General features: G+C 41.7%; 1 protein-coding gene across 1 annotated transcript in view; it reads right to left on the bottom strand.

The window, feature by feature from the left end:
- The window catches only part of SLC4A8 (solute carrier family 4 member 8), an 85975-nt gene that overhangs the window by 33115 nt on the left and 33819 nt on the right, over positions 1-19041 (bottom strand). Inside the window, exons 2-7 of the mRNA XM_069491565.1 lie at positions 15923-16004; positions 7479-7625; positions 6851-6986; positions 5362-5522; positions 1166-1354; positions 55-146 (exon numbers count right to left, since the gene is read on the bottom strand). Of these exons, the coding sequence (XP_069347666.1) occupies positions 55-146; positions 1166-1354; positions 5362-5522; positions 6851-6986; positions 7479-7625; positions 15923-16004 (807 nt within the window). The remainder of the gene's footprint in view (positions 1-54; positions 147-1165; positions 1355-5361; positions 5523-6850; positions 6987-7478; positions 7626-15922; positions 16005-19041) is intronic.

Raw genomic sequence — 19041 nt, 5'->3', positions numbered from 1 at the left:
TTCCACTAGAAATAACCTTAGGCCTAGAAGCCAACTTCCCAAGTCTCTGCTCACCTTGCTTAAATCCACAGGACTGTGTTCACAATTCACTCCATTTTTTACTTCAAGATTTGTAGTTAGAACAGACTGAGGAGACACAGTTTGACCTGTTTGGAGAAAACCAAACAGAATCCTCTGAGTCCCTGCCCTTTTCCTCTCTGACACACCCCACTCATCATCAGTTGGCTATGCCTTCTCCTGAAAAGCCTCCATGGAGAAGAGGTTAAGATGACTATCAAGCCAGGACCTACCCATACTTATCTCTTTACCTGCTAGTCAAGGGTGAGGGGAGGACCGAGGTCTTACTAATTCTACACCTTCTTCCTGAACATATTCATGACCCTCTTGTGTTTCTCTATTCAGGCAGTAATACAAAACCAGAAGTACATATGAAAGACCCCTATGGAGAATTTTTCAAAAGTATAGATTCCCAGGCATATCTCCTATACATGGTGATTCAGTAAATGTGGATACCAGGAGATAAATATACATGAGGCCCTTCCTGGCCACAGGAAAAGGAACCAATCAGCAGCTGAAATTCATTGATGGTTTACAACCCTCCATGTACCCAGCTAATGGCTTTACATGGATTAACTCATTGAAGCCTCACAATAAACTTATGGAGTAGGTCCTATTATGGTCCTTATTTTACAGGTGAGAAAGTGAGGCTTAAAGAGGCTTAGCAGGTTGCCCAAAGTCAACACTTTGTAAGTGGTAAAGCCAGAATCATAAACCTAAAAGCCTGACTCAAGAGCCTACTACTGTATTTTGCCTCCCTAATCTAAGACATGAATTTACTCAGTTCACCTTCTCTGGTCCCAAATATCCCCAGTGTGGATATCTCCCAAAAGCCACATCAGTTCTGAGGCCACCCTAGGGCACAAATCCCTCCCCTTGGGTCCACTGAGAACTATCTGAAGAACACATCCCATGTGCCATGAGAGGGAGCTGGGCACCAGTTCCAGCCACCCAACTTACCAGTCTCCAAAAAGTACTAAGTGTCTAAGTGGGGATGGAAACATATGAGACAAAGATAGCCCCTACCCTCTAGTAACTCAGCATCTCCAACTACTTCCCAAATGTCTTGTTAATAGAGAGAGAAAACAATAACTCCTAACAATCTTACCATTTTTATCCATCGAATGTGGATCAGACTGCTTCTTGCCAACCTCGGCAAACGAACGAACAATGGGAATGAGGTTGTTTCTCTTCTTTTCATTCTGATGATGATGCTTTTTGAGAAGGGCTTCTCGTACTTTAACTCTCATGCTGTCATTCAGGTCACTGGACAGTTCTTGCTGGTCCAGGATCAGGTCTGAAAAGTAGGTACTCAGATGAACATTCAAATTGAGGGTCAGTGAACCCAAGGAAGAAGCCAACACCAGGTGGGGTGAGGGTGTAGGACATGGGGTAGGGGGAGGCAGCTCCACTACGGTCATTGAGGTACAACTTTAGCTTTAGTGTCTGAAAGAGCTATTTGATGATAGTGGCTGTGAAAAGTTATACTTTATTCATGTAACAAATCATTATTATTAGGAATAGAAACTATTGAGCATTTAATATGTGCCAGGAACTATACTGTGAACTTTACATACATTATTTTAACTAATCCTTTTATTAATAAGAACCCTGGTCCCTGATCATCACCTAAATACAAATCTGGGAACGACACCAATTGGATATCAGACTGAGGTGGGGGGTGGGGGAGGGGATGGGGGTATGCCTACACAATGAGTGCATTGCGCACCGTTTGGGGAGTGGTAACACTTGAAGGTGCTGACTCGGGAAAGGGGGGGGTGGGGAAAAAATATGAAACTATTGTTTTTAACTTGCACTGTTCACTTAATAATTTATCATGAATAAAAATAAAATAAAATAAAATTAAAAAAAAAAAATAAGAACCCTGGGTATAGGTATCATTATAACAATTTTTACAGATGAGAAAACTGAGATCCAAATGTTACAAAATTGCCCAAGATGTCCCATCTAGTAAGTTACAGAGCTGGGATTCAAATTCAGAACTATCTAACTCAAAAGTCCACATCATTACCCACTATGTTCTGTCATCTGCCAAATTTCCCCCATATTCACTTCCTCCAAGACTTTAACATTGCTGTGATTGTCAACAGGAACTATAAACTATTGAACTTCACACATGGCTATCTAAAAGTGAAATCTATAAGAAAAATTAAGTTAACTAACCACTCACCCCAGGTAATTGTCACCAAGCATCACCTTTAAACCTATCAAACCCAAAAGAGTTGAGGGAAAACAAACAATCCCAATACCTGGTAATGAGTGTCAGTCAGCACAGCAGTTAACAGTATGGGTCGTGGAGTTAAAGGCCCACATTCTAGCCTAGTTCTGATACTTTCTAGCTGTAAGATCCTGAGCAAGTTACATAATCTCTCTGTACCTCAGTTCTTCATCTGCAATATGGAGCTAATATTATCACCTACCTTAGAAGGTTGTTATGGAAAATTAAATGAAATGATATATAGAGAGTGCTGTTTCAGTTGATGCAGTTTACCTAACCTTACCACTAACATTATAAATATATCAGATATTTGATGTGAAGAATCATAGCAGTTTTACTTCAATCCTACATACCTCTACCAAAGCCTTCCTAAAACCTCAACCTATTCTCAATTTCTAACTCCATCCATGACTATCCAAGTGCCAGAAGCAATAAATGAGGAAAATCTATTTCATATTCAACTGAAGATCCATATTCTGTACTTTAACCTTTGTATTGATTGGTTCCTTCCTCCCATATTATAATATAATCACATTTCAGGATCCTTCATCTTGGAAAAAAACCCAACCACCCCATGTCCCGCTCTTTCTACGGCCTCTTCTCTCTCTCTCTCTTCTACTATTACTTAAAATTCTCAGAAGAAAAATTCCTCAGCCCCCTGTAATTTAGCTACTCCAATGAAACTGCTTTTGATAAAATCATCAATAACCTTCCAGTAGCTAAATTAAATGGATGTCTCTAGTTCTTACTTCACCTGACTTCTCTGCAGCATTTCACACTGATGAATCGAAACTCTCTCCCCTCTTGGCTTCTGTAGCTGGGTGAACAGTGACTCCCCACCCCGAACCTGTGAATGTGACCTTATTTGTAAAAAGGGTCTTTGCAGATATAATTAAGGATCTCAAGACAAGGTCATCCTGGATTATTGAGTTGGGCCCTAAATCCAATGACAAATGTCCACACAGAAGAGAGACATAGAAGAAGAGAAATCCACATCAAAACAGAACCAGAGACTGGAGTTATAAAGCCATAAGCCAAGGGACACCTAGAAGCTAGAAGCCAGAGGAAGTTAGCTTCTCCCCTAGAATAATTTTCCGCTAGAGACTTTGGAGACGGTATGGAGCTGATAATATTTTGATTTTGGACTTCTGGCCTTGAGAACTGTGAGAGAATAAATTTCTGTTGTTTTAAGCCACCAAATTTGTGGAAATTTGGTAAAGCAATCATAAGAAATGAATACCAATTTCATGGCCATTACCTGATTCTCCTCCTACCTCTCTGACCACTCCTTCTTATTCTCCTTGACTGACCTCTTTTCCTCTAACCCACCCACAACCCCTCAACAGCCACCCTTAAATTGGAGTCCCCACCAGGCATAGTGGCTCATGCTTGTAATCCTAGCACTTTGGGAGGCCAAGGTGCAAGGATCACTTGAGCCCAGGAGTTCGAGGCTGCAGTGAGCTATGATCATACCACTGCACTCCAGCAGCCTAGGCAACAAAGTGAGACCTTATCTCTAAAACAAACAAACAAAAAAAAAGGAGTTCCCCTGATTTCTGTCTTCAGTCCTCTGATCTTCTCTCCCTTAAAAACTTCAACCCCTTCCAAGACTATAAATACAAACTTCCTATGAACCAAGGACCCCCTAAAATGATATCCTAGTTCTCCATATCTCTCCTCTAAGCACCAAAGTTCCAATTACTCACTAGACATCTTCATACACAAACACCTAGAATTCAATAAGTACAAAACCAAACTCATTATCTTTCCCATCAGACCTGCTTATTTTCCAGCCACTTAAGCCAGAATCCTTAACTCTCTTCCCTTCATTACTCCCAATGAATCTGCCAGACTAGTCTCATCAATTCTACCTCCTGAATCTCACTGGAAACTATCCCCTCTCCTTTCCATCCTCTACTGCCATTGCCCTTAGTGTAGGTGGCATCTCGTCTGAACTACTGCAACAGCCTAATCCATATCTCCCTTCAATTCACCCTCTATATTCTATCATTATTATCTTTCTAATATGCAAAATTTGATTGGTTACTACCCTGCCCAAAGCTCTCCAATGGCTCCCTGCTTACACAGAGTCATAATCAGCTTCAGTAGCTCCCAGGGATCCTTCTACCTTACACAAACCTTTTACGGGACTCTCACGGGATTTCAGACACACAGCCAAAAGCTAGCAAAGTATAGATGCAACCCAGTGGTGAACACCAGAACTCCATTTTTCCCAGACAGTGACAGTGGCACTTCTGGGGCACTTCCTAAAAAAGGAGGGGGACACAGGATCCCAACAGTGCTTACCCCTTCCCTAGGTCCTCATGTGACCCCAGAGAGGCAGAATTACTTGGATACTTGAAATGGAAAAAGGTTTGGAGAAATTTTTATTTAACTTGCCCAGCCAAACAAACCCAATCCAAGGGAAAAGTCCCCACATGCCCCCAGGTGTTTCTCCAACCCTGTTCCCAAAACACTATAATAACCTAACAATCACTCAATCAGAGGAAACTCCATCAGACTCCATCAGACTCCCCCGCTTCACGTGCTTTGGCTCAATTTCATGCATGTCTGCCCTAGATGCCATAGGAAAATTTTTTAATTCTCTTTAATTCCTTTTTCTCCGCACAACTCCCAAGTTGCCCCTTTCTCTAATTATTACCAAACATATCTGTGTCATTGCATTTATTTTAATTGCTATTTCCATGGCTATTTCCCCCACTAGAAGGTAAGCTCCTTGAAGGTAGGAACTTTCTCTTTATTTTCCTGTGCTAGCACATTATCAAGCATATAGTAGATACAAAATAAACGTTTGCTGAATGAACGGGCAAATGGAAGACTAAACACCATGACATTTGAATCGCATAATAAGCCTATGAAATAGGTAGAGTAGTTTATTAGTTTGAAACCCATCCCACAGCTGAGGACATTGAGGCCGGGAAGGTTATGACTTGTCCAAGGACACACAGCCACTTTATTCTTTCTGCCGCACCACACTTCTTTTTTTGTTCCACACTTCTTAAATTTACACAGAAGTTCTCCTGTTTTCCCTCATCTACTCTTACCTGAAATTTCTTCTATGCTATTTGCCCGCATGTCCAGAAGGACTGTTCCATTTATAAGGCAGCTCCTCAGCTCAAAGAGACTGTGCAAGGAAAGGGTCGCCACGTAAGGCTTGCTCCAGCGCTCTCCCCCATCTTCAACATCTTCTTCGAACTTCAGCCACCTGAAAGCATTACAAATAACTGGATGCCGGAGATAGAAGATGAGGAATTTTCTTTCTTTCTTTTTTTTTTTTTTAAGAGCAACAGATGCTGGCAAGAAAATGAGGAATTTTCAAGAAGAATCTATAAGCCATAAAGATATCTGAATAGTCATATTGAGCATTATAAAATCTAATCTACATGTGTAGGGTACATTGGTAAGTGAAAAAAGCAAGTTACAGAACAGTGCAAGTTTGAGTATAGTTTAATTCCATTTTTATTTAAAGAAAATTTTAAAAATACAAACACACAGACATGAATAAGAAACCAAATATTATATTCCTCATTATTCCTGGGGTAGTAGGATTACAGATAATTTTCACTTTCTTCTTTTTGCTTATCATTATTTTCTAGCTTTCTATAATGAGCATGCATCACCTGCACAATTAAAAAATAGATCTAATCTATATCACTTGGACACATTGACAAATCACATTAATAAAATGGTATTTTTTTTCTTTTTATCAGTGTCTTGTGTGACCTTTAGAAATTTGCAAAGACAGAATGACAAAAGACTAATTGCCTTTTCACTTATTATTAGGTTGATTGGCCTATTTAAATCTTTCTACCTGTAGAAAATGTTGACAATATAGCAAGCATCCAGGAAGAGCTGTTTCAATGAGAGCTGCAGCCATGCTTTTCTAGTTATCCACTTACCTCCCGAGGCTCAGGCATGCTATCTTTGTATCATCTGTAAGGCTAGAGGAGCCTAGACATGGCCCTGGATATCCTGGAGGCTCTCCTGGGATTTGAATCTCAGACAAGGATCATCACTCTACAGCTATCCCAGGAAGCCTCGTGTGGGCTGGCTATAATCCCAAGGGTCTCTGTGAGGTTGAATTGTGCCAGAAGAAGTTAAAATCTCAAAAATTCTGGTACTGCCAGTGAGTTAAAACCCAAATGACTCTATGATTCATCTGCAGAAAAAGTCTGGACCTATGCTACGTCTGTTAGACGAGATCCCGACCAAGGTGGCACTGCCTACATCTTCTACATTAGACCTATAATATCAAGATAGCCCATAAACTTACTCTGAGCCCCAGGCATATGAGAGAGGACCCCCTGGACATCCCATGTCTCTGTCATCAATCCCATGCCCCAGGTTACCTGGCATAAGTATGACCAGAGGCATTATAAAGAGGCCAACACCAAGACTCCCACAGGAGACTCTGGAACATCAGTCATCACTTCTCCCAAGAAAAAACAAAAGGCAGGCAGGCCTGTCACTTGCTGAAAGGTACACATTTGCCTACCCAAGCAGATCTTGATGCAGGTTATTTTAGGGCCTCACCTAGCGGTCTCCTTCCACGCAGCATCTTCTCCCTCTTTCACACAGATCTCATCCAGCTCTGTGAACAGCTCATGAGGCACATGCTCTTCATCCTCCTCGGTGCCAAGAATGAACTGAACACGCTGAGATGGTGTGTCTAGGAAATCAACCAAAAAGAAAGGTCTGCTCCTAGCCTCAAACTTAGAACAAAAATAGCATTTTGCCTTACCTAACAACTTGAGGAATATATAAAAGACAATCCTGAATGCAGATCAAAAAGATTTCTTTATTCTCAGAGAAAAAGTTATTCTGTGGAAGTCATTTCATAGGAGGAAAAATTTATGAACTAAGCCACTTGTGGAAAACCCACAAGAAACTGGAAATCTGACAAATTTGATCAAAAGGAATGGCTAATTCTCTAGCAAAGGATTTTACCTATTATGGTATTGATTTTGGAGGGCCTGAACTGTGAAATTTTCATGAAGATAACTTTGATGTTTGGAGGCATTTCTTCTTCTTGGAAGCAAGCTCTGAAAACCCTATAATAGGGCTAGCGAATCAAGACCACATGCTTATGTCCTTCAAATGTCCCCTCAGCCTCACCACACCTCAGGCCACAGACACCCGCCCTCTCTCTCAAAGCTGTTACCGTGGGCCAGGGGTTCCAGGCCTTCCTCCCCCTGGCTGGCTCCTTTGCCCCGCCCTCGTCTCCGGTGCTTCTGGCCATGGGTGCGATGGTGCCGATGGCTCTGCCGGCCCAGCGGCATCCGAACTCCCACATATAGAGTTCTGTGACCTGGAAAGAAGCAGAAGGTCTATGGAAAGGACTCCTTTGGTAAAAGAAGCCTGGCATAGTTAAGAAGAAAGATTGCAGTTCTTTGGCCTGGTCACAACCCTGGAATGACAAAACTTCAAAGACTTCCAAGACTAAAGATACAGAGATCTCGGAGTTGAAAGGTCTCTTCCTTTGTCCTGCATGTAGCTGCAAACCTCACAGGGTGTCATGAAGATCCAAAGAAATAATATGTGTGAACGTGATTTGCAAACTGTAAAGGCTAATATTGATGTTAATATTATTACAACAATATGACTGAGTAACTTTTAAAAAAAAGGCAATACAGTCGCTCTATGACAATTGTAGCAAGTCTTGGCAGGAAGGCAGTTTAGAAGTCAGCCTGCCTGGGTCCAAAACTTAATTCCATCATCCACTAGCCATGGAACCTTGAATAATTGATCTAATCTTTCTATGACTTGTCTTTAAAAGATACTAAAAGCTTTTTTTAAACTCACAGAGTTTTCATAAGCAGTAAATAAGATAATATATGTAAAATTCTTAACACAATGCCTGGAATAAATTTTAGCAGCCAATACATTCTAGGATCAGCTTCCATTATTTTTGTTTCTGCATTGTAGAATATACAATCTAGAATAGTGGTGAAAGACTGGTTATAAATTATAAGGAGCATGAGGCTGGGGTTAAAGAAAGATATTAAATATTGCACAAAGAGAAAGGAACATGAAAAAATAAGTGGTCCTCTCCTTATCCCTCTTGCCTTCTATAGACCTTTTTGTTTTGATCCTGACTTCCAGCCCTCTGTCACCTCCACCTGGATTCCTCTGCCTGCCTTCCAAGCTTGGAGCCAGAATCAGTAGCTTGAGAGCTGCTCCCACACCTGACACACAGCGCCTGGGTCTTCTTCCATTTCTGCCAGGTCGCTGCTGCTCAGCACACTAGATCGCAGGCCCATCCCCCACATCTTCTGCCACAGGAGCTGTTCCAATCTTTAGCCACTGTCTTCAAATCCACAACCTTATCCACATTCCCTCCCTGTGAGCAGGTGACCTTACTTCAGATTTTACCAAGAAGACTTCAGCCCTTCATGTCCCCGTCTCAACCTGGCTCACTCTCCTCCCCAGCTTCTCCTCTGCCAAGCTAATGGGCATGGCTCTTGATCTCATCACCTCTCACTCTGGAGTCCTACTGCTTTAGTTATCCCCAGTCGCTTCTTTCCAAACATCCCTTCCACAGGCTTCTCCTGACATATCCTAAAAAGAAACCTTCCCTCCGCAGTGCTATTCTCCCAAATTCCTGCCCTGTCCTCCTTCCTTCTCCATCAAACCACTTTCAAGAACAAAACCAACTTAACTCCCTGTCCTCACCATTTCCTCATTCCATGTGGCTTCTGACTCCACTCTCGACTGAAGCTGCCTTCATTAGGGACACCAGACACCACTTAACCACCAAATCTCTATCATCTTACATCTTTCTCCATTCTGTTCAAAAGACTTTCTTTCTTTCTTTTTTTTAAGACTAGCCAAGTACAGTAGTGAGAAAGAGGGAGAGAATAGAACAAGGAGTTCAATCTGTAATGAACTGTGAAAATCAATTGAGATAATTCACTACATTCAGACCAACCTCAAAAGACGTTCTTCAGAACTCCCCATGTGTCAGGCAGTATCCTCGGCCACGTCCTCCTCCATGGTGCTCTGGGCTCCCTTGGCTCCCGCACCACTGCCCTCTTCTGGTTCACTCACACTCCTCTGACTGTGCTTCTCTATCCCTCCACAGTCCACCAAGGGAAGGCTTCCTAGGTTTCTGGCCCTGGCCCTTTTCTTCTCGGCTTTTAGTGCTATCCACTCTCCTGACTTCAAAGTCCACTTCGACAGTGACTTCCAAATCTTTATCTACAGTGATTGAACATGTCCCAAAGAAAATTTATCATCCTCCATCTCGAATCAGGCTCATATTCATTTCTTCCATATTTCTGTTTGTGGCATTGCCATTCTCTCAATTTTTGAGGCTTGAAACCTCAGAGTTCCCTTAGATTTTCAGCTCTATTCCCTTGCCCCTCATTGCACATCCTATAGATTAGGGGTATTGAGCCTTTCTTTCCTCCTGTTTTAACAAAGCAGGAACCTCCTTCCTGCCTTCCATGCTAATTTAACCATTTAAGCCTAGAAACTAACCCTTCACAGTTCTGATCATGGCTCACCTGTACCAATTCAGGACTCTTTATGCTCAGTCTCCAGAGTCCTTTCTAGTCTTTCCTTCCTTTAGTACAGACTATACATTCAATGGGAAAATAAAAGGAAAGACCTCTAAGATAACTGAGTAATCAGGTCAAGCGAGATAAAGGTGGAAACCGCACATGCTCACATAGGATAAACATTCTAGGGAAAAAAATCTAGAGATGTACAATTTCTGCATCTACCCCAGCAACACAACACCTGGTTTTGACTCCATCCCCTCCTTATGGCCTTGGCTGCTGTACCCACCAGCATCTCACACTCTTTTCTCTACCTGAACCAAACTGCTATTCCACAAATGTGCCAATGCTCTCTGGACACTGTCTTGACTCATTTAAGGTTCATTGCAAATATACCTTCCTTCTTGGTATTATTTCTGATTTTCCCAATCAGATGTGCCACCTCTTTCCTTTAAATTCCCAGAGTCCTTGGCTAACACTTTTCTCATGCATTTATTTTCTGCCTTGCATTAAAGTTAAGCAGGTATCTATCTTATCACTCACTGTTCATCTGTGAGCTCCCTGACATCCCAGATTAGACCCTCCTTTCAGAATCCATACATAACCAAGCACAATGTCTTATACCAGTCATTGTTTCACAAATGTTCAGCAAATGGAATCTCTCCTAAATGCATCCCTTGGAGTATAACCCCTTAGGCACCCACAGAAATACACAATCTGACCTAAGAAGGCCTCTGACTCTGAGCTGAAAGGGGTCACAAAAGGAACATGTATTGAATGTGTTTAGGGTAAATAAGTACTCACCCGAGCATGGGGGGATGGAGAAGGTCCTGACCTATCTGACAATGGAAAGCTTACTTAGAAAAGACTTCCCAGAGAAGGAGACTTTACAGGAAAAGTTGCCATGTCCTCACCTTCTCTTCCCAGCAATGGGGTTTCCTAAGACTGTGCACCAACTTCCTTAATAGTGCTCTCCACTTCCAAGTGGGGTTAAAATGCATCAGGTGCCGCTCTAACACCCGTTTCTCCATTTCTCCCTCTTCTCCCTCCTCTTATTTGCCCTCTCCTGTTTTCCAAATTCCACGGTGATGAAACAAAATAAAAAAGAACCAGTGAGGATGAGAGGAGAGGATGGCCAGAGATTTGTTAGAATGTTGAGAGGCAGGAGGATAAAATATTTTAGTATCTGGAGGAATCGCGCCTCTTACCCTCATCCTGTCTCAGGATGGTCCTGTGTTGCCTCATGCACATCTCAGGACATTTTTGACAGGAAGATGTCTGAACATAATGTAGTCATCTTGCAACTTCATAGAAACAGAAATATAGAGCCAGAGGAGGTCATCTGCTAAGATGTGGAATTCCAAACATTATCAGGATAAAGTGTATAAAGTGTGAAAAGACCAAATTGAATACCATCTTAATAAAATACCATTTGTTAACTAATTATGTTCCACTATAGTATGTTAATGAAGTCCCTGTCATATACTACTGAGATCAACCCACATGGCAGTGGCATTAGCAGCAGTCTGGGGTCACCTAATTGTGCCAGGTCTTGTCCCAAGGGCTGGAGATACAGTAGTGAACAGCACAGAGTCTTCAAGACACATATTCTGGTTGGGGGAGACAGACATCATGAAAACAAAAAAATATTATTTTAAATATCAATAATTACTATGAACCAAATAAGGTAAAGTGCTCAAGTGCCTGGGGTAGGGGTAGGGTGGAGAAGGGAGACTTGAGCTAAGATGATTAGAGGGGACATCTGAGTGAAGAGAAGAAGACATGAGAAAACCTGGGAGAAGAGTATTCCAAGGAGAGGGAAGATCAAGTGCACAGGCCCTAATGTGGGAATATGAGGGGCTGGTTTCAAGGCAAAAGGATGGCCAATAGGGCCAGAGCAAGGAGGAAAAGGGAAGGAAAGGAGATGGAAGAGGGCAGAAAGATAGGCAAGGGCAGATCAGGCAAAATTCATAGGCTATGAAGAGTATAATTAGATCCTAGGCAACCACTTCAATTGGCCCCTAAATAGTGACCTGGGTGCTGTAAAATCTGGTGCATCTAGGTATAGCTAGACTTAGGTTAAGAACAGCCCCAGTGAGGGGTGACTTTCAGTCTTTCAATAGAACCATCCCAACCACGGGTTTCCTCTTCCCTGAAAACCCCCAGAGGATTACTTGCCAGGCTAGAGCCTCTACTTCTCCTTGAGCACATTTCAAATTCTTCCACTGGGGTCACACTGGTATATTACTAGTATTATTTAATTGTAAGGGAGAAATTGAAGAGGCAGTGATTGGGTATTAGAACCTGTGTTATTAGATCTCATTTTATTGGTTAACTTACTGTCACTATTAAAGTAAAACAAGAGGGTTGGACCAAGTGACTTCCCAGGTTCTAATGTTCAAGACCTAAGAAAGGTTCAGGCTAGGTCATTCTTTGGAGAACATATGATGGCTCAATTTTTCTCACTATCCTTACCTATTGCTACAGAAAGAAACAATAGAATGGGCTCAGTAAATGTGTATTAAGTGAATAACGTATGGGTTTGCTTGATATCTAAATTCCCACTAGGCAGCTCTCAGGCATAATGAGGAAGACATCCTTCAGATGCCTTTGATGATTCTGCAGGAAGGAGGGCAAAGCTTAAATCTTAGAGAAAGATGACTTCCTTCTCTAAGAAGTCTTTTTGGAACAATCAAATCTCACAAACATTAGCCAATCATAGCACCCACCTTTTGAAGATACCAGAGAGACAGGTGGAAATGAAAACAAGCTCAGCAGGGAGTCAGAGCTAAGAAGGATGAAGTGGCTGTCAGAAAATTAGGTATCAGTTTTTAGGCTGGGGATTCTGAAGCAGGGATTTGGATTTTCTGAGTGAAATTAGCAGAAAAGATGATAAATGAATAAATACTAGGAGATGAATATAGCACCAATAAAATCCAATCCATCTAACTGGACTCTGGTAGTCCAGTGACTTCACTAAACTAATCCTGTGGTCACTCTGCTGGCCATTCAACTGCTCTCCTACCTACAGTCTTTGCCCACCTCATCTACCTACCACCCATCCAAACCCCATTTCTTCCCATCTAATTCCCCATTCTTTCTTCCAGTCAGCATCAAACCTAGTCTTTTGGGGCTGTGTGCAAATAAAGTATTCTAATTTAGTAAAACTTATGGGAAATATATAATTTTAGTGTATATATTTAAAATATGTATGTATACACATACAGAGAACAATCATTAGTGAACTGGCACTGAATCTTGTGGAGCAGGACAAAAACCATAGGTGTAACCCACCCTGCAGATGGAGATTGGGCCTGTCAACATCCAATACTGTACATGCACACTGTTTGCCAAGCACTCACACAGAGCTCATTAGCACATACAATAGGGTGTTCTGCTTCTCTGGGCTACAGGTTGACTCAAAGTCAATAACCACAGCAGGGAATCTAACATGTGAAGCAGATGCAAGCCTGTTTTTTAAGTTTCAAACATGATCAAATAGCTCTTACCTCTGTTAAAAACTTATTAGAAGGCATTAAACTTACTCCAAAAATCATAAATCTAGTAGTTAATCAGGAATAAATGATCTGTCAGAAAAAATTGAAAGAGCCATTCCTCTAACTAAAGCTACTGCCCCGTGTTCCTCTGGGACCAGGAGAGTCCACTGAAATACATCATAAACTCTTGCTCTTCTTGAGTTTATCTTTGGGAAGCTACTCTAATGTTTATTTTTGACTCTTCCCATACATACAAAAAAAGCAACATCATGGTTTAATGTACCTTCTCTTGCTGATAGAATTAAATTACACAAAAAGGCTCACATTTACAAAGCTTCTTACATTGTCCAGAGACTAAATCTCAGAAATAGTTCTGCAAATGGGGTAAGGGAATGGGTAAAAAGGTCATGTGGGTAGAAAGTATGGAATAAAAGGTAAGGAAGACCCGGAGACTTTTCTGCAGGCACAGAACCTTGTATCATGGCATGCATATTGAATTAGAACACAGTTTACTTCTGTCTTCCATCAAAATGGGACTGACTTTATTCGATACCTTCAAGAGGCAACACCACACTGAGTACAGCCTCACTGAGTGCTAAGGCTGCTCTTCAGAGTAGTCTGGGTGGAACCCACAGCACAGCCAAGCCTACAGCAAATCTCAGTTCCCTCTTCTCTTCTCCACAGTTGCTCTACAACCACAACAGGCCTGAGGAGTAGGCACCATTTGTCCCTCATTTGCCTGTAGTGCTTTTTTAAAAAGTGCTAACATAAACAAGATTCTAGTTTTCAGAAAAGTCTGTGTATAAAGGACCATTTCCCAACACACTATGCCCTAGCAATGCCATCATCATAGGCAGCTTTCTTTTACAGCAAAGTAGAGCAAGCATAAAAACAGATGATGTCATCTGGAGGAGTTGCTCTTGCTGCCAATTACTCAGCTGACCTTGTGGATGGAACCAGACCTCAGGATTCAAGAGAGCTTGCCCAGGTTTATTTTTCTACTCCCAATTAGACAAGGGTGTTCATAAATGGTTACCTCCTTGCTGAGGGCAAAGGTCAAGTGGGTGCTTGCTGGATGATAACTAAACTGATAACAACATGCCCCTGAGGTACCACGAAAGGACAGAGAGACCACAGGATTATCCAGACAGAAGAAGAAGCAGAATATAAAAATGTTTGTATTATGAAGCAAGATATTAAAGTTGGGTGGTAAATGCTGGATACTGTCCTCCCTTGCAAGCAGTATGGCAGAACGAAAAAAGCAGGATTCTATCCCAGCCTCACCGGCTATTAAGTTATATGACCCTGAGCTGTTTCCCCACATGTAAAATAGGGATAATAATACCTACCTGCCTAGAGTGCTATAAAGATGAAAAGACAACTTGTATAAAGTACCTAATCTAATGCCTAACACACAAGGGGCATTCAACAAATGTTAGCCTCCCACTCCACACCCTTTCCTTCTCCCACTCTTTCCCAATTGCTGAAACCCACATTAGCTCTTCTTCCATCTGGTCAAAATAACCTGGAAAACTTGACCTTGATATCCTCAACCACCACTGACCTCCACCGAGCCACCCACATAAATTCTCATGGTAACAGACCCAAAGGCTGAGTCAGCCTCTACAGCTTCCGTTCTCCCCATCCAAAGGACAAGTTTTCTCTGGGGGTACAACTTTGATGAAAAAACCGTCACTGGAACAAGCAGTACACAGAGAACATTTCACATGCTGTCTCAGGCATCAGAAAGTTGCTGTATCATAGCCTCAACATCGCAGGGGATGCTGCAGAGATTTCACAAAGGCTTTTAATCCAAATGTGGCTTCTCATTAAAGCTATACTGGACTTAAGCCTTCCTCTAATAGAACTGAGCATCACCAGTAATCAGGAAACCATGGCCAGGTGTGCGTCCAACTGCTAACGCTCCAACTAGGCCCTGGGGAAAAAGGAAAGCAGGACACCACACATGTCGTGTGGGGAGCAAAGAAAGGAAGAAGAGCCTTAACAAGGTCAACTAGACAGAGCAGGTCAACAAAAATGCCTCTTCCTTCCTTCCACTCCAGTTGGGATTTTGTATAACTTTGTGTTGTGAACTCTTAGGAGTATGTCACAGGCTCCGTTTTCTTGTTTAGATGGGAATACCAGGCAGAAATGGGTATAGTTAGAGCAAATATAGGAAATGGGGTAAAAACAGGGTTTTATAGCCAAACTGAGTTTTTAAAACTATTTGTATTTTATTTTCTTTTGAAATTTTGTATATATTTCCGGCAGTTTTCAAGAACCAATGAACTGAACTGAGTACTTCACATTCTCAAGGAACAAGTTATTTGTTAATATTTATATTGGACTTGGCAGTGCTCAAAGCACTGTCTCGCATGCTATTAATGAGATGCTAATGATACCCCTGTTAGGTAGGAATATCATTACCCCTACTTTTATTTATCAGATGAGGAAACTGAGGCTAAGGAAAATTATTTTTCCCCAAGGTCTTACAGCTAGTGAGAAAGAGTTACAACTCAAATTCAGGTCTCCTGATGACAGAGCCAGGTCTTCCCACACCAGGCTGCTTCTCACCAGTTTCCCGGATCGCACAGAACGGCAGTTCTTACCTTCCAACTCTTCTTTCTCATAGTGAATGTTGAGAATTGTACTGGTCCCACCCTGATCCACCACAGCTTCTTCATCTGGTCTCTGTTTAAACACAAACAAGTAGTGATAGTAACACACATACATTCATGCAAACACTCACCTAAATACCTTGTGTATGCCAGACGCTTTTGGGGGGAAAACACAATGATTTACATATAATTTTACATTTGAATCTCACAATACCTTTTAGATGCAAGTATGGCAGCCATTTTCTTTCCATTTTATAAATGAGTAACCTGAGACTTGGAGAACATTAAGTAATTATGGCTCGAGGTCACAAGTGTGGTAACATGCAGAGCTTGGACTGAGCCCAGGTCTTCTGAGTGCAGATCCCATGCCTTTTCCACGCACCCACTCCACCTATACCTCTGTATAACATGTTGGTGTTTTGCACGTGTTGTCAAACAGGTGGTTTCATTTGGTGTAAATTAGCCTCCTCAACCTCTTTGCAGCATTTGAGCCTGTTTACTATGTTGTCTTAAAATTCTCCATCCTGCTCCTCCTCTTATCAGGTCTCCTCTGTCTCACCCTTAGGCTCATTTTCTTCTTCTAACCTAATTCCCAAGGAAGAGCTGTCTACCCTTTTTGTTTCCCTAGCTTGAGTCTTACACTTTCAACAGCAGCCTGAAAGTGCGGCTCAGTACTTGATAAGCCACTGGAATGCCGTAGCTCACGATCCATGCGTCTAAAACTAAACTAACCTTCCTTCCAAAATTCGCACCCTGTGCCCATTTATTTATTCCTGCCATGGCACCATCATTTCTTAGCCCACATCTGAAATTTCAAACTTATATAAATTTACTTATTCCACATGTATTGAGGGCCTACCATATACCTTCAGGGAGTTAGTTCCCTTTTCTTATCAAGTCCTCCTTTGCAATTTCTCTAAAAATTCATCTCATCTGTCATCCACTCTACCCCACACTCTCCAGCCCTTCATCCGTCCCCAGGGACCGGTTTCATGGAAGACAAGCAGGGGTGGGGAGCTCAAGCAGTGATACAAGTGATGGGGAGCAGCTGTAAATACAGAAGAAGCTTCCCTTGCTCCCTCGCCCTCCGCCGCTCACCTCCTGCTGTGCGACCCCTCCCTTCCTCAGTTTCATGGAAGACAGTTTTCCACCGATGACGACGATGACGACGACAGGAGGGGCTGGGGTGGCGCTGAGGAGATCTGCGCCCAGTCCCTAACAGGCCACGGACTGATACCGGTCTGGTCTGCTGCCCGGGGCTTGGGGACCACAGCTTTAAGTCATAATGGCACTTTATCAGTTTTGGAACCACACCCACCTTCTTTACTGAGTGCTGCTCTCCCTTCCTGGAAACATTCTCTCCCTGACACTCCCATCCTCACTACCAGTAGCTAATACTTATTCAGCATCTCTTAGATCTCAGCCTAAATGCACTTCCTTGGAATCCTTCCCTAACTACCCCCTCACTTCCAAACTAAGCTAGGCAACCCCCACACCCACCCCCCCGCCATTTATATACCTTCATAGCACACTGCTGTTCTCCTTAGTAATGTCTCTCTTTCTGCTCCTTGAGGGAGGGACAGTATCTGTCTTCCTCACTACTGTATACCAGCACAGACTTTTCACACAGTAGGCACTCAATAAATCTTTGTTGAGAGAATGAATATATATTCCTTAACAGAAGACATACAAATGGCCAAAAAACATGTGAAAAAATGCTCAACGTCACTAACCATCAGGGAAATGCAAATCAAAACTACCATGATGTATCATTTCACCCCAGTTAGTAGGCCATTATCAAAAAGACACACACACACAAAAATGCTGGCAAGGATATAGAGAAAAGGGAACTCTCATATGCTGTCGGTGGGAATGTAAGCTAGTACAGCCACTATGAAGAACAGTATGGAAGTTCCTCAAAAAACTACAAATAGAACTACCATATGATCCTGCACTCCCGCTACTGGGAATTTATCCAAAGGAAAGGAAATCAGTATGTTAAAGAGACATCTTCACCTCCATGTTTATTGCAGCACTATTCACAATAGCCAAGATACGGAATCAACCTAGATGTCCAACAAATGAATGGATAAGGAAAGTGTGGTATACATACACAATGGAATACTATTCGGCCATAAAAAAGAATGATATCCTGTCATTCATGGCAACATGGATGGACCTGGAGGACATTATGTTAAGTGAAATAAGCCAGGAACACCACATGTTCTCACTCATATGTGGAAGCTAAAAAAAGCTGATCTCATAGAAGAAAAAAAATAGAACAGAGGATACTAGAGGCTAAGAAGGGAAGAGGAAGGGAAAGGGAGAGATTTGTTAAAAAGGATACAAAATTACAGCTAGATAAGAGGAGTAAGTTCTAGTCTATGTAGGATGACTATAGTTAACAATAATATATTAATATTATATAGTTTCAAATAACTAGAAGGAGGATATTGAATGTTCCCAACACAAACTAATGATAAATGTTTGAAATGATGGATATGCCAATTACCCTGATTTGATCAGTATACATTTTATGTATAGAACTATTACTAGGTACCTCATCAATATGTACAATTATTATTTGTAAATTTTAAAAACAAGACCCTGAATGATCTCAAAAAAAACTTAGCTGATTTCCTTGCCAATCTATTTCCCTTCTAAAACCTGCAACTCCAGCCAGGCTGACTGATCCCAAGGGCACTACACAATTTTCGACCTTCATGCCTTTGCTCATACTGTCTGGTCATCTGGTCATCCAACAGGCCCTTTCCCCAAACTCTCTAGAGCAAACTAAATCCTCACTTTCCTTCCAGATTCTGTTCAAATTTCTAGCTTACTATTCTAATGTTATTATTTTGTAGTTATTATCTATGCCCCCAAGTAAGACAATCTTGAACATAAGGCAATCCATTTTCCCAATGAGAAGATTCGAAAAAAGTTTTTGAGGCCAATTTGAATAAACAAACTTTTAGGGAAGTAAATAAAATAGTTGAATGTCTACTTAGGATGTTTTAGTTATTAATTTAGCTTTATAGCTGTATTTAAAATTACATATTATCACTATCATGGAAAAATCTCCAAGATATTAAGTTTAAAAAGCAAGGAGG

Source organism: Eulemur rufifrons, chromosome 16, assembly GCF_041146395.1.
Source record: "Eulemur rufifrons isolate Redbay chromosome 16, OSU_ERuf_1, whole genome shotgun sequence".
Taxonomy (NCBI): domain Eukaryota; kingdom Metazoa; phylum Chordata; class Mammalia; order Primates; family Lemuridae; genus Eulemur; species Eulemur rufifrons.
The sequence above is the reverse complement of the archived record's forward strand: the minus strand, read 5'-3'. Positions and strand labels throughout refer to the sequence as shown.